Raw genomic sequence first — 16,822 nt, 5'->3', positions numbered from 1 at the left:
AACATTTTATAGTAGCAGTATTCCTATTCTTGTGGAGGCAGAATAATGCCCTGGTCAAAAGCAGAGATGCTGGCATCTACTATTTTGGTAAAAAAACATATCCTTGAGTCTTATCAGCTTAGTGACCTAAGGCAAGTCATGTAACCTCTTTGGTGACTCAATTTCTTCATGTGGCAAATGGGTATAATAATAGGACCCATCCCAAAGGTTGTGACAATCGTTAATTTTACATAAAACAGAGACAGGCAAATAGTGCTAAGAATATTCTGTTCTTCTTGGCCATCAGAATGCATTCTTGACAACCCCCTGTGTAGATGTCTCCTCTCTCCGTCACCATCACATATGGTGCCATCTATGTAGTAGATAATTGAATCAATGAATGACTCACAGAAACTAACTCATTTGATTTTTGGCAAGTTTATCTTATTGTCCCAAAAAGACATCTCTCTTTCTGTCTCTCTCTCTCTCTCTGCCCTGGAGCTGTCACATCTCTCATTTTATTTCTGGCTCAAATCTACATACTTAAAATATACGTGTGTTACATTTTCAGCCATCTGTCTCATACCTCCATTTCTGTTAGCATATATTAGCTTTCCTGGCAACAGCTAGTGAAAAAAAATGCAATGAATTATTGCTTTCTTATAGACTATTGTAAACTGATCACAGAAGAGTGTGGTTTTCTTACTGTGCACCTGGATTATAGATGAGATTTTCATTCCTGAAATTGAGGGCAAACTTCTATGGGGAAAGAATAGGTATAACAGATGGAGAGGAGACAGGGAAATCAAAATCTCTAGTGTGAGAAGAAGGTTCCAGTTTCAGATTCAGATTCAGATTCAAAGAATCATAGAATATAGAAGATGAGACCGTCTAGCTCCTTTATTTTACTTGTAAGGAAACAAAAGCCCAGGGATGTGAGCAGATTATTTCCCCGTCCCTGAGCCAGTGAGTGGCAGTCTGGACCCGTGCCCTGTTCCCTGCCCTCTCTCCAGCTTTCTTTCAATTGCTCCCACTTTATCCTAAATCTTATTGAGTGCCTACAATGGCCAAGTCCACATACCAGCTGTGTGGCCTTGGGCAAGTCACTTAACCTCTCTGAGCTTCCATGTAGCCTCATCTATATCTGGAGAGAGTAACAGGTCCTGTTCCATAGGGCTATGGGAGAATTTGGGGACACTGCCTGCATGGTGTTTAGCCCAGAGCTGGCATCTGGGTTGTGTGTCTGAATGTGTCTGCGTGTGAGTGTATGCATGTATGTGTGTCTGTGTGTACAATACCTGGCAGCTTTGATTTCTAAGGTTGCTGATGAGAGAAAAAAGTCACCAGCTTTCTCCTGTTCATCTCTGCTCACTGGCAAAGCTTTGAGCCAGTTTCTCCCATGGTCTGTCCCTGGAGCCCCTGTTTGAGGAAGTGGGGTTGCCAGTGAGGCCTGTAATCCAGGGCTTCTCAACTTGGGCACTGTTGATATTTGAAGCCAGATAACCCTTTGTTGTGGGAGACTGTGCTGTGCATTGAAGGATGTTTAGAAGCACCCCTGGCTTCTACCCACCTGATACCAGCAGCACCAGTCCTTCTAAGCTGTGCCAACCACAAATGCCTCCAGACATTGTCTGATGTTCCCTGGGGACACAATCCTTGCTGGTCGAGAACTACTGCTGGAATCTATTAGAACTAAAGTTATTACTAACAGTACCTGAAAGGAAACAGCAACCCCTCTCCCACACACTGCCCCCGAATCAATGCAGGATGGCCCTTGCCAAGATGCTGTCCCTGGCCCCATGGAACCCCCTCAAGCAGATGGAGTGTGCCAGAGAAACAGGGGTGGCTTCAGTGATTCTTTGTAACAAAGCTGACCTAGAAAGCTGGCAAGCTTCCAGGTTCACATGCAGAGGGGCTCTGGCCTGCTGTCTCTCCCAGGTCTGAGGGCCTGGGCATTCTCTCTAATGCCTCCTGCGTTCTCTCTAATGCCTCCTGTCACTTGCCCAGGTACCTCTCAAGGTGCCACCTGCTTATTCTGCTGGGACCCTTCCCTCCCTGCCCGTCTCTGGTATTTCCATCTCTTTGACTTACCGTGATGTCCTCCTCTCTAAACAGCCCCTTTCAAAGGACACGCTGGCCTTTAAAGGTCCAGGCATCATTCCCAGGAAGAGCCCCATCTGTGTCTTCTGCTGCTCATGAGCAACGGACTCAGACCCTGTGGCCAGGTTTGGGGACTGCACTCCCAGCCCTGGTCTGTGCTCTGGGCCCCAGCAAGTGTAGAAGAGAGCACCAGTTTGTTCTCTGCTGTTTCCTGTCTTTCGAGGGCTCTGCCACTTTCTGTGTGCCTCTTTAAGTGTTGGTTTCCTCATCTATGCAGTGGAGCTAGTAATAGTACTTATGCTTACTGTGAAGTGTGTCAGGACTAAGGAAGACAAGGCACACAAACAGCCTCGCCTGTGGGCCTAACTGCCTGGCAGAGAGTGAACACTGATTAGGTAAGCATTTTAATGCTGCTTCATGTATTATGCTGGAAGAATCCAAATTGGAGATCACCAGGTCCTTGGAAGAAAGCAACCACAACTGAAGTGGTTTCTGGTACCAGATATTGCATGAGGAACTGTAGCCACTTCAGAGAGGATGTGGAAGCCTCTCATCTTAAGATGCCTGGGGGCTGGGCCAGCTGTGGAGTTCATGGTTTCCGTGGACATTCATCATAAGACTGAGTGTGCACTATGGCACTTGAATTGTGTGCTGGGTCTTTCTTCTGAAGGCCTTGGCCTCCAGGGTGCTGGGATGTCATTCCTACATCCTGGTGGTGTGGAAGATGTTTCAATAAGACCACATTTGACTTTTCTTTGAATGGAAGAGTATGGCTCTTGGGATTAAACATCTACTCACGCTTCATAGAGAATGTTAGACTGGTCTTTCATTTTGGCAGAGGCAACCCAATCTAGTGAAACAGCAGATCCTTTGAGAGTAAATCAACTAGAGTTCTAATCCCATATCTACCATTTTAGCTGTTTGCATTTAAACAAATCCCTTTACCTCAATTTCCTCACCTGTAAAATAGGTATAGCTATATCTACTTCACAGTATGAATATTCAAGATCATGTACATTAAACATCTGGCTCATTGCAGATGTTCAATGTTGGGTAGCTAGGGTTATTTTCCTTTTAGGAAAACTAAGTCTCTGAGAGAAAAAAACAAAACATTCAAAATGACTAAAGAGGCAATAATGTTCCTCCTTGATAAGTTGTCCCAACCCTGGAAAACAAAGCTGTAAATTCTAGACTCAAGGCATTTTGTGCACCACTACACTTGCATTCGAGACACTACTGTGCATTCCAGAGGCTTTTAACATTCCAGATTCAAAATATTATCTTTTCAGTTGACTGTCTTGGTGAGTTTGTTGGAATTAACAAACCAAAGGAAATATGAAGTGGATAGATTATTGAACTGAATCCATCAGCCTGGCTACATCCTGTGGGATTATTTCCCAGTGTAGATGAAAATAAATCATTTTCTGAAACCGATCACTCCAACTCCTTGACATAATAGGGTTTGCACTATATATCTTCTTCAACATTGATTTGACAGAAATTTACCTAACGCCGTCTATGCTGCAGATCCCCTTCCAGGTCCTAGAAATGAGAAACCTGCAAGGCAGAGAAGAGCTGCCTCTTGGGACAAAGACGGTAGTTGTGGGTGGGGCTGATGGGTATCTGGGAATAGTGTGTAAAGAATAGACAGTACACACATCAATATGCAGCATATGTTCAGACAACAGCACTAGGAAGGAGATCTACGAGGGTGCCGTGGTCAGTAATAAGAAAAGAACCTTGTGTAAAGGCGACATTTGAGCTGAGAACCGAGAAATAAGAAGGTTTGTGATCCTCATGTAGAAGTGAGAAATCCCAAAAGAAGGATCATGAAAGGCCAAGACCCTAAGGTGGGAAAGGACTTGGCGTATTTGAGGATAAAGAAGAAGGCCAGGGAACTGGACCATTACTAATACTGCTTCGTGTATTATGCTGGAAGAATCCAAATTGGAGATCAACAGGTCCTTGGAAGAAAGCAACCACAACTGAAATGGTTTCTGGTGCCAGACATTGCATGAGGAGCTGTAGCCACTTCAGAGAGGATGTGGAAGCCTCTCATCTTAAGATACCTGGGGGCCGGGCCAGCTGCGGAGTTCATGGTTTCTGTGGAAATTCATCATGAGGCTGAGTGTGTGCTAGGACACTTAAATTGTGGCACTTGAATTGGAGCCTGTTGAAGAAGAGGAGAGTGGTTGAAGGTGCAGAGGGAAAAAAAAAATGGGTCTTATAGTTCACATAGGAGTTTGTAAGCTGTGGCTAGCAGAGAGATAGTATTTTAGCTGAGTGTGATGAGAAGGCGTTGCAGATTTTTAAGAAAACATATATAATGCACAATGGTCTTTTCATTCATATCCAGAATGGCTCACTGAAGCATCAATTATCTTTTTAAAAAATAATAGAATGTACAGTATCAACCCTGTTATCTAATGTGATGGTCGGTTACTCAGAAAAGTCGATTAAAAAGAGAACTTGTGAAAAATGCATAAGATAGGTGTGATGCCTTAAATATTTTATTTTAACTTTAAACACATAAATCTGCATCCCCTGGCCATTCTTTTGGTGTAGGATCAGAGGGTTAAGCTGGAAAATGCTTTTGGAGTTCTGCCTTTGGACTTCTTGCAAAACCATAAACGTAGTGCATGATCTATTATTTCCAGTCTGGGATCCATGAAAGTGGAGTATCTGCATGGTATTCAATAAATTCAATTAAATATAAAATCACAATGACAAATACAATGACTTAAACAGTTGGGTCTTGGTAAGCACACAACACAGTTAGTGAGAATGCATGTTTGGGGCCTGGAAAGTTCATCTTTTTCTGGGCAACAGTTGTCATACTTTATGGAGGGAATAAAATGTTCAGGTTAATCTAGCAAGTTAGTTGAAAGCTTTGACTCTACTGTGAAGCAATATATCATACCGCTCTGCTGAGCTTTAGGAAGTTAGGGGCCTACTGCAAATATCTCCTTTGGGGCCTGGGGTGGGACTACACTATGTAGTGTGCCTTAGGGAGCTTCTTTTTAAGGGATTGCATAGCAAATTCTCTTGTAAAACACAAGCCATTTGTAAAGCAAATAATTACTTCCTGATTAATTCACATGCAGAATCTGAACTTTTGCATATTAGATTTGCCCAAAGAGAGGCACACTTACAAGCGTCTAGTCACAAGTTACTTAACACTTCGTCAGCTTCTCAAAAAAAAAAAAAAAAAAAAAAAAAAAAAAAAAAAAAAATCCTGGGAAGCAAAGGGACTTTCGTTCCTCCCTGTTCCCTAATTTCCTTTGGAGGAAGCTATCGAGAGATGCTGGCTGGGGATAAAAAAGGGAGTATATTTTATGGGGATGAGGTCAACAGACTTCCTGCAGGCAGACAGAACAGAAGGGACTGAAATCCCTGCAAGCACAGGCTCTCAAATCAGTCCATTCAGATGGGCAGTAATGCCCATCCGTGCTGTGCCATCTCTAGCACAAGCCTCTTCACACCATTATCAGCGGAACGGCTTCTGCCATGCAAAACAGTGTCTTATTTCTGTCAAGGGAGATCCTTCCTCACACCCTCACCTCATCATAAGGGGAACCCAGGCTCAGCCCACCTCCCCAGCTGAATCCACTGCCAGGTGCATCTCTTTGGATGGATATACCTCCATCATTCTGTTTCCTGATAAACCCAAACCTTCATGGATTATGGCTTCTGATCCTGGAAGCCGAGCTGAAGTCAGGAACTTGCACCATGGATCATCTCTGAAATGAGGATTTTGGCTTGCTAGGATGCAGGCTTAGCCTCCCTGCAGGTCCTCACCAGCAGGATTAATGATGAGCAGTATGGCAGACAGGTAAGTTTGGGGACATTATGTGAAAAGGTTCTGTCTTTCCTGGACAGTTGCAGTGACCCTAGGATTTCTCAGTTCTGGTCTTTCTTCCCACACACCTCTAGTAATCCTTCCAAAAGAAATGCAACTTACAACTCATTTGCTAAGAAACCTCCAGGGTTCCCAGCCCCTTTAAAACATGACCATCAATTCTTCTGGTCTAGGCTGTCACAGCTTTCAAAGAATGAGAGCCCAGTGGACCTTAGCAAGCATGCAGTTTAGTAGTTTTCAGACTTTGGATTTTTCTGGGGTAGAAAAAGTTCCAATTGCACTTCTCAGCAGGACCTGTGAGGCCAGTACCTTGAGGACTGTTTTCTGCCACCTGCACCAGCCCCCACCTGCCCTGGCTCACCTTGTGCTCAGCCACACCCCTTGTCATTCCTTGCTCCATGCAGAGCACAGATCCTGCTCCATGATGGCACAAGTGCTGAGTTGCTACACACGTGCCCTTCCTCACCTCGTCCACTCACTAACCCTACTCATCTGTCCAAGCACAAGTCCACCGCAGCTTCCTCTCTCTCACTTTCCATAAACTCTTCTGCATTTTCTTGCCTGGAATAAATGGCATTTCATTTCTCTCTCTTCTTATGGTACTTGGTAAGTAATTCTGTCACTTGATAGATACCTACCTTTCTATCATACAACACACAACATTTTATTTTTGAAAAGCAGTGGTTGGTCTCACTTTCCTGTTAGAATGTGAGCTCCTCAACAGAATGTCCACCTTTTGAGCCTCAGCATCCATCCGGAGGGCACTGCACAGTAGGCATTCGGCAACGGTGGGCCAAGTAGGGTCTTAGTCCTGACACTCCTTTTCTAATTTGCCACCATCCTCACTGGACGGCATTCAAATCCTGAAACTGAAACACAAAAGCACACACACACACACACAGTCATCCGCCGAGCTCTGTGGCTGGTCAGTTCTTTCCACAGTCTGCGTAAATGTAACTTTATCAACTTCAGCCACCTTAACTCTTCCTTGGATGGCAACTTATAGTTTTTAAAGGAAATTACACCCACTCGATCTATGAGAATCCAGTAATACCACGTGGGTGGCCGAATGGAGATGATCGACCCACTTTACTGATAGGAAAACCAAGGCTCAGAGATTCAGCAGTGAAAGTGGGACTTGAACAGAGCTTGCCCAGCTTGGACAGGTAGCTTTCCCAGGCCCAAAATCTGCCCCTCGGAGGTGACAAGGAGAAGATTGAGATCTGGCCTGGGCATAGGATGAGCAGCTGTCAGATGAGGGGCAAGTTCCACTGCAGTGTGATTACCAAAAACAGCAGAAGACAAGTGACAGCTAAATGCCTCCAGGCTGACCATATACTGACACAGCTGCCACGGGTTTGGGCCCATGATTTATCAGTGATCAGACACAGCACAGAGCAAAGAAGCCAATCAGCACACATGAACTGCCTACCCCTAGTCTGCGAGCACCAGGGACACTCAGTTGAGTCTCTCCTTTTACCTTGTCAGACCCTGGCATGTTTTTCCAGGTCTTCCTCTGTTGCTGCTGCTGAATCCAAATCCCCTTTTCTTCCTCCAGAGGGTCCCAGAATCCCCAACCAGTGCCCAGATTCGCTGAGGACTTGGTCCTCAGATCCCAGATTCCCTCTTCAGAGGCTCCACTGTTTGTGCCTCCTCCAGATGTCCCTTAAACTGCTCAAAATAACTCCTGCATCCTGATAAAGATCAACTCTGTTAAGAAAAAACAAAGCAGAAATCCTCATACACAACAGGCTCTCAAATTAAACAGATGGGATGGGCTGGAATGCCAGACCTTTCCCCCAAAGCAGTGCTCTGTGGCCTTTCTAAGGTCGCAGACACTGGTGGCCTGGAGCCGGCTCATGCAAGTTCATGAGAGCCAGTGGTACACATTGCTTCCCAGCATCATACTCAATGACATCATTTTGAAATTGGCTAAGGTAGGAGTATTTACACTGTAAAAATTGGCGAATATCACACGTAAGATTTCCTTTCCCCCAGAGAGTCGATTATTAAACGTTTTTCTGTTTTTGAAACAGAGTATCACTTTGTCACCCAGGCTGGAGTGCAGTGGTACGATCAATCAATTATGGCTCACTGCAGCCTCGACCTCCTGGGCTCAAGTGATCCTCCTGCCTCAGACCCCCAAGCAGTTGCGACTATAGGCACACAGCACCACGTCCAGCTAATTTTTGTATTTTTTATAAAGATGGGATTTTGTCATGTTGCCCAAGCTGGTCTTGAACTCCTGAACTCAAGCAATCCACCTGCCTTGGCCTCCCAAAGTCCTGGGATTATAGCCATAAAGCCATCACACCCAGCTGATTATTAAATATTTATCAGCACATGACTTTCTTGAGAATGTGATGGAGGATATGAAACATTTCTCAAAAAAGATGCACCCACACACTTCACAGCATTTTATGTGTAATTTTAGGGAACTTGTGGATCTCCAAAACCCTACAATGGGACCTCCTCAGCCTCCCACAAGTTAAAGACTCCCACTCTTAAGCTTTCAGATATCTCTCTCAGTTAATCAAAAAGGAAATGAGTATATGAGCCAGAAACTGGGTCAGAGAGATTAAAAATATTTTATTGCTAAACTTCGTTCAGGATAATCATAATTGTGTCACCATTTTACAGAGGAGGACACTGAGACCCGGAGACATTAGACAGCTTGTCCAAGATTGCACACTAGTCAGTGACTGAGCTGGGGTTTCAACAGAGCACTCTGGCCTTGAAAGTTTATTTCTGTTCACTAGAACACTTGGAATGCAGCTTCCTCTGGAGGAAACAGTAGATCAGGCTATTGTGGTAGCAGTTATGCCCCCCCCAAAATGTCCAAGTCCTAAACCCTGAAACCTGTGAATATGTTACCTTCCATGGCAAAAGAACTTTGCAGGTGTGATTAAGGTTCAAGACCTTGAGATGGGAGCTTATCCTGGTAGGCTCGATTTAATCACATGAGTACTCTAAGCAGAGGAGTGTTCCAAAGAAATGCAGCATAAGAAGGACTCAACCGCTCTGAGGATGGAGAAGGGCGGTTCTGATCGACAGCCTCTAGTGACGGAATGGCCCTCCGTTTGTAGCCAGCAGGAAAACGGGGACCTGGGTCCTCTACCTCAAGGAACTGAATCCTGCCACAAACCTGAATGGTCAAGAGAAGTATTCTCCCCAAAACTTTCAGAAGGAATGCAGCCCACGCACCCTTTGATTTTAGTCCACTAAGACCCATCCTGGATTTCTGAACTCCAGATGCTGTCAGATAGTAATTTGTGTTGTTTTAAGCCACTGAGTCTGTGGTAATTTCTTAAGGCAGCAATAGAGAACTAAATACAGCCAGTTTTCCGGAAGGGCCTCCTGAGAAACAGGCTGTTGAACCTTTCATCCCACGGTGAGGAGAAGAACTAAGCCCCAACGGGGAGATAATCGGCCAGACATCACTGGAGGAAGAAAGAGGAGGGGGGCCCCTATTAACCCTGGGCCTCCTGGCTTCTCTGTGGCCGCCGCAGAGGAAGTGTGGTGATTGAGAAACAAGACAGCTTCAGTAAGACCAGCAACGAGGCCATGAGAGAACCCACACAAGACACAAAGGGACAGCAGACCGTGAAATCTGCAGACGGAGGCTTCAGTCCTGGTGTCACCACTAAACAGTTACGGGGCCTCGGCAAGAAAATGGCCTCTTTGAGCCCAAGCTTCCTCCACTGTTGAAAGGAGTAATCAAACCTATTCACAGGGTGGGTGCGATAACAAGGGTGAATGCCATTTGTAAACTACCAATTTTGGGTTTATGTGAGAGATTATTTCTATTGTCATTGTAATGACAACTTCTCTCTGCCTGGCATTTTTTGTTTTGTGATCCTTTTCCTAACAACTTCCATTGCGATTACTTTTAAATGGTCCTCAGTCCCCTCTGCACAAGTAGACTACACAGAGCAGGGGATTGGGGGCCTGGGAGACTCGGGTTTGAGCCCTGGCTGTCCCGTGTCTCAGGCATGTCATTTTCTCTTTCTGAGCCTTCATCTGTCACCTGGAAAGTATGTGGATGGCAACATTCACTTTTCCAGTAGCCCTTGAATGTTGAAGATCACAGCTGCCAAAGGTCTACCATGGCGCCTGGCACAGCCCAGGTGCTCTGGAATTGGTGGCTATAAGCAGACACTGGGTAGAGCTGGCTGCAAAACAGGCCACCTTGGCCACCGCGGAATCTGCGACTCTTTTCTGGGCTTCTCACGGTTATTGCTGACATTGCCCAACGGACTTAGCTCTTTGGGTCCCAGGATCCTACAAATTTCAATGACACTCGCCACTTCCTGCTCCCCTCTCAAAAACAGGAAACCTTCTTCCTTCTCTAAGAAGGCCCTGATATGTGAGAATAGTTGCAAAGAGATGCTGCGCTCTGTGACTTATTCCCTTCCTAATCATGCTGTATGTCCTCGTGGTTTCATACTCCTTTGATGACACCTTACAGTGCAGTGGCCCAATACTAACACACAATAACCTCATCATAATAATAGCAGGCATTTGTAAAAACACTTCTTTTAGACAGAGCTTCCACATGCAATAGCTTATTCTATCTGGTATTTTATGTAGAGGAAACCGATGCATAGAAAAGTCAAAAGACGCCTCCAAAGTTACACAAGCTGTAAGTTTCAGAGCTGAGTCTCAGCTGAGTGATGAGTTTATGTCTGTTTTTCTATGGCCTGCTGCCAGTCCCATGTATGCCTGGTGATCATTCTTATGGCCAGAGTAGGAATACTGGCTCTCCAGCCCTCAGGCCTCAGTGTTAGGGAAGGACCCCTGAACCTCTGCTGTCACCACAGTCCCCAGCCTGAGAAGGAGAGGGGCAATAAGAAGGTGCTTTCTTTGCTTGAAGTGTTCTGCTTCAAAGCCCTGAGCTAGAGGGGCCCTTTCCCCAGCCTCTTGGATAATCACAATAAATCTCTCTGAGTCTTAGCCAGAGTCAAACTGTCTATCCACAAATCGTTGCACTTCATAGAATTTCACCTCTGCACAAATTGCCCTTTATCTGGGAGCCACTGCATTCTAGTGATTTCCGAGAACATCTGTCTGCTGGCTACCTCTGCCCAGTATACCAGCACGGATGAGAACTGCTGAGTCAGAGCTGGTGCCAGGAACTTAAAGACAGTTGATTACATCAGGAGGTGAACTGATGTGGTGAGAAAGAACTGGACCACATTTTACTTCCCTTTTAAATACCTACTCCATATACCATTTTATTTTGATCTTCACAGCAGCACTACGAGGTAGGGCGTTGATATGGTTTGGCTCTGTGTCCCCACTCAAAAATCTCATCTCACACTGTAATCCCCACAGTTATAATTACAAGAACCCAGAGGGAGGTGATTGGATCATGAGAACAGTCATGATATTCTAGTGATAATGAGTGAGTTCTCATGAGATCTGATGGTTTTGTAAATGGTGGTTTCCCCTGCTCTCTTCTCTCTCCTGCCGCTTTGTGAAGAAGGTGCTTCTTCCCCCCACCTTCTGCCATGATGGTAAGTTTCCTGAGGCCCCTCAGCCATGTGTTACTGTGAGTCAATTAAACCTCTTTCCATTATAAATTACCCAGTCTCAGATATTTCTTTATAGTAGTGTGAAAACAGACTGATACAGGAGTTATACACCCATTTCATAGATGAGGAAGTAGGGAATCAAGGAGGCCAAGAAATTTGCCAGACATCACTCAGCTTGAAGGTAGAAGAGCCAGGACCCAGGCATAGGAGCCCTGGGACCCTGGTGCTTTTTTTTTTCAGCATCGTGCATTCTGGAAACCTCAGCTTTGATCTGACTCTGCTGTTCACTTACTGTGTGTCTCTGGGCAAGTCAGGAAACTCCTTGAGACCTTATTTTCCTGGTCTGTAAAATTAGAGGCTGGCTTTTGCTATAAGATGGGGCCAATGACAAGGTTAGAGGGCATGATCTACACACAAGGCCACCCTCCCTCTGATGCCAGCTGAAAATTCAGGGGTTCCCCAAACCACCCTTAGGCTGGATAATTCACTGGAAAGACTCAGAATTCACTAAAAGCTGTGACACTCACCACAATGATTTATTACAGGGAAAGGACACAGATTAAAATCGGCCCATGGAAGAGAGGCACAGAGCCCAGGAGGGTTCCAAGTTTGAAGCTCCGTTGTCCCCTCCCTGTGGAGTCAGGACGTATCACCCTCTGCACTGAGGCTCACCCCAGCATTGGTGTTCAGAGATTTATTGGAGTTCCATTACATAGGCATGATTGATTGATTGATCGATTGCCATGTGATTCTTCTCAGTTTACAGGTTGCCTGATACCATGAAACCCAAAGCTCCCACACTAAATCACATGGTTGTTCTTTCTGGCATGGCCAGTCCCCACCCTCAGACTGTCAGGTGGGGCCATATCCACCCTAAGATCCAGTGTGGCCAGCCTCTTCCCTCCTCCTAACAGGTATGACTCACCTTCCAGAAGTTGAGGGCAAAGTCCAGACCTCTCTTTAGGCAAAGCCCGATTCTTTACTATGCAGTGGTGAAATCCTTTCTGGCTTTTCCACTCTATCACTCTCCCTGGTTCCCAATGCTCACTCCAGGGCCCGTATACCAGGCTCCTAAGCACCAGCTCCAGCCCGGGCCATTCACACCACTGGACTGGCTTCCAGGTCATTATTCCCACCTGGCTGCTGCTTCCTAGATATTTAATCCAGTCTAGCATGTATTTATTGAACAACTGCTATTTGCCAGGTACTGTGCTGGGGTTGGCTTCATGGATAAATGTCGTCCTTGAAGAGTCATAAGAGCGTGAGTTGTATATGAACAAGGGCTAGTGCAGGGATTGGGCTCAAATACAAGCTACTTTCATTATTGCTTTTTCAGTGACTACAAGAACATCAATATCCAGTGATACCGTAAGTATCATGGTTAGAATATGATCCAAAAATTGTTGTGTTGGGATGTTTCTCACAGGCATTATTTCCAGAGACTTAAGTGTTCAGTGTTGGTCTCACTTTAGCCAATAGACCTGCCATGGATCTGCCCTCAATGGGTCACTGGATTTAATTTAGGACAAGCCAAATCTCCACTCAACTGAGCACTAAACAGGATCCTTAAATATGATGTAAAAAAGGGAAAGTCTTGGTTTTGGAAGAAATATTGGTTTTTTGTTTGTTTGTGTTTTTGAGTAGTTTACTTTTTCTTGACCTTTTGCTGCTGCTTTTCCTCTGTTTTCTCAGCCTGGAGTTGCTGGCGGATGTTCAGTTTGCCTTTGGGCTTCCCTTCTACCCAGCCTACGAGGGGCAGTTTTCTCTGGAGGAGAAGAGCCTGTCGCTGAAAATCATGCAGTACTTTTCCCACTTCATCAGATCAGGGTAATTTGGGGCCACTTGTTCAGAATTCTGTCACTGTGCTTTTCCTCCCCCTCCCTTCAAGCAGAATGCAAAGGCCCAATTTGCATCGATGGACTCATCCTTTCCTCCCTAGACATTATAATCACCAGCCACCGGCCTCCCCGTCTCAGTCACCCTCTCCTAGCCAAAACTGCTTTTGCATACATTAATCTTCATGAAGAAAAGCTCTAATTATACCAGCTACATTTCATGACTCCAGATCAGGGTTTCTCAACCTTAGCACCATTGACATTGGGGGCTGGATAAATCTTGGCTGTGTCTTCCACACTGTAGATGTTTAAAGCATCCTTGACCTCTAGATGCCCACGAGATGCCAGTGGTGCCCACCTAGGCCCAGTTTTGAGAACCAGACATGTCGAATGTCCCCTGGAGAGCAAACCACTTGGAGGAGAGCCACTCTCTCTCCACAGAGGGGGATACCAGTGCCTTGGGTTTTCAGCTTAAGTTGAAATGCTCAGGACCCTCCTTTATTCACCTTGAGGCTCTTCCTCTTCCTCATCTGCCTCTACTCCAGTCTAATGGAGTATACTCGCTGTCCCCACCTGCAGAATTGTTTTCTGCTCTTTCCTCTTCATGGTAGTTTACCTGTTTCCTTTTATCTTTTTAACTGATGTGAATTGATTACCTAGAACTGTACTAGGTTCCCCGGAAAGATAAAAAGGTGCAAAAGTCATGACCCAGCTACCAACTACTGATAGTCTGAAAACATAAAAATGAACCATAATTCAAAGCAGGAGAAAATAAAGCTTTATACAGTTTGTTGTGGGAGTTGAGCAGAAAAACACATTTCTTCTAATTAGGGTTTTAGAAAATATTTCACTGAGGAAGTCACATTTAAGCTGGTGTTGGGGGATAAGTAGAATATTTAAGCAAAGGAGAAGACACTTCCAGGAAAGGAGGTCTGGGCAAATGCAGCAGGGATGAGAGGAAACACCTTATCTGGGAAACATCAGGTGGTTGTAGGGCTGGTGTTTGGGCTACATGGCAGGACATGCCAGAAGATGGGCCTGGGTAGCAAGTTTGGGCAGCTGGCCTGCAGATTCACCCTCCTGCCCATGCCTTGGACAAACAAGGACATTCCAAACGCTAACTATGATGTCTAGATCTGAGGACTTTGAGAAAGAGAAGAGCACAGTGATCTCCTGAACATTCACAAAGACAGAAGGGCAGCACTAGGTCCTGGATATCGCTACCAGGTCATGACCTCAACACCTTTCCTCTCCCAGAAATGGCCTAGCTTTGCAGTGCCATAGTCAAGATCACAACTCCAGAAGCCAGATCTGGGGACTTCACATGCAGCCTTGACACCTACAGATACATGAATTGTCCTTCAGATACCAAGTGCAAGTGGGAAGTAATTCAGGTGATGAAAGGAAAGACAAATTTCCCTCATGGATATTTCTTTCTTTTCATTTTCCTAGAAATCCCAACTACCCTTATGAGTTCTCACGGAAAGTACCCACCTTTGCAACCCCCTGGCCTGACTTTGTACCCCATGCTGGCGGAGAGAACTACAAGGAGTTCAGTGCACTGCTCCCCAATCGACAGGGCCTGAAGAAAACTGATTGCTCCTTCTGGTCCAAGTACATCTCATCTCTGAAGGCATCTGCAGGTAGCAAAGTCCTGGGACACGTAGAGGAGGCTGGGTGTTGACCTCAGCATCTGCTGTGCTTGCTGCATGAGACCTGTGCTGCGTGCATTGGAGCCAAGGGGTCACCAGTGCCAATGGCACAGCCCCTTCCCATGAGTTATTCATGGTCTGGGGAGCTCCACATTGCCAAGGGTCTCCTGTTCTGATGTAGGCCTGGAAGGAGAGGCAAGAGAGGCACAGGAAGAGGGCAGTGGGGTGACTAGAAGAGAAGGTCTGTTGAGGATAGAGTGGTGAACCACTATCAAGGCTTCCAGCCTAGAACATTGGTATGGGAAGAGAAGGGAGTGTCTTGAACCTCATCCTCACATCCCTTGAAGGCCTAGATAGAAAATCTTGGGGAAGTAAATCTAGCCAGGGGAAAAGTGGACATTTCTACCTCTTCCTGTTGCAGAGATGTTAAGGAGAGAAAATAAATCATAACGAAGGCACTGGGAATAGAGAGTAAACACAATGCCCTTGGGAAGCTTTGGAATAGCGGGTTTGGGTGACACAACCCAGGGGGTGGCCCTCGGCTTTCCTGGGGCCATAATGGAAACCTATGCCTGAGTGAGTGGGAACCCAGAGGAAGGAGGACTCACTCCTCCCTGGAGGTTCTGGGAAGGGTCCCCGGGAGAGGTGATACTTGGGCTGTGGTTTTTAGAATGACAGGAGTTTTTCAGGTACAGAGAAATGGGAGTGGGCCGTTAAACAGGGAAGGGATCTTGTCCAGCATACAGTTTAGATTTTCAACTCTGCTTTTAGCTTCCAAGGCCAAGTGTCTGTCTGCTGACAATGAACCCAAGTACCATCACACCCTTAGCATGTCCCTATAGCCAGGAGATGAATCTGGCACCTCAGCCAGTGGAAAGGTCCCTCTAAAGGGCATTAGCAAGAAATGCCCACTGGAGGCTGGGGTCTCTTTGGACCAAAAGGAAGGGACCAGAGAAGAGAAGTCCTAATCTGGCTTGGACCAACCTTCCTTGCCCCTCTGTTTCAGATGGAGCCAAGGGTGGGCAGTCGGCAGAAAGTGAAGAAGAAGAGTTGACGGCTGGATCTGGGCTGAGAGAAGATCTCCTAAGCCTCCAGGAACCAGGCTCTAAGAGCTACAGCAAGTGACCAGCCCCTGAGCTCCCCAAAATCTCCACCCAAGGCTGCCCAATATGGTCATCTTTTTCTCTAAATTAGCCACTTACCTTCAATAAAGTATCTACATGCAATGAAGCATTGTTGACTCTAATTTGTGAATCCAAGGCAATTCATGGGTAACATCAACTATATCTTTCTAAGGTTTCAATCCCAGGCTGCTGTTTCCATTCAACAAATGTTTATGAGCATCTGTTATGCACCAGGCCCTGTGCTGGGTGCTGGGGAAACAAGGACTTTGCTCCTTTAAAAGGAGAGAATGCTGGGCAAACAGTGACACAAAAAGTGGGGATCCATCAAGAGCAGACCCCAGGTGGCATAGTCCCACCTGAGTGGTAGAAAAGACTCACTCATAAAGGTTCTAGAGTGGAGGTAGAAGACCAGCTGGAATGGGTGCAATGATCCAGCGAGAAGCAATGCAATCTGAAGCAAGACAGTGAGGATGGAGATGGGGCAAGAAACAGAGCCACAGGTCCTGGAAGAAGTAGAATTGATGGAACTTGATTAAATGTGAGAGGGGGTTGATGCAATGAGATAGAATTGCCCCAATTTGGGGATGATCTGGATTCCCGGATAAGCAATGTTCACCCTCCTCAGGGACACATTTTTAAGGCAAATATTCTGGTTAAAATGTCCTGTCTCTCTACCCCCTTTCACACACACGTGGGCACACACTTCACCCAAAGTAAAAGCAAGTGAAGCTGGTTAACA

At 45.8% G+C, this 16,822-nt stretch overlaps 1 protein-coding gene across 1 annotated transcript in view; it reads left to right on the top strand.

Moving 5' to 3' along the window:
• TG (thyroglobulin) overlaps positions 1-16,183 on the top strand; it is a 272,527-nt gene extending 256,344 nt beyond the window's left edge. Inside the window, 3 exon segments of the mRNA XM_010380291.2 lie at positions 13,165-13,299; positions 14,760-14,950; positions 15,966-16,183. Of these exon segments, the coding sequence (XP_010378593.2) occupies positions 13,165-13,299; positions 14,760-14,950; positions 15,966-16,084 (445 nt within the window). The 3' untranslated portion in view covers positions 16,085-16,183.
• Positions 16,184-16,822: the final 639 nt, after the last annotated feature.

Source organism: Rhinopithecus roxellana, chromosome 9 (genome assembly GCF_007565055.1).
Source record: "Rhinopithecus roxellana isolate Shanxi Qingling chromosome 9, ASM756505v1, whole genome shotgun sequence".
Classification (NCBI taxonomy): Eukaryota; Metazoa; Chordata; class Mammalia; order Primates; family Cercopithecidae; genus Rhinopithecus; species Rhinopithecus roxellana.
Note: the sequence above shows the minus strand (reverse complement) of the source record. Positions and strands in the feature narration are given on the sequence as shown.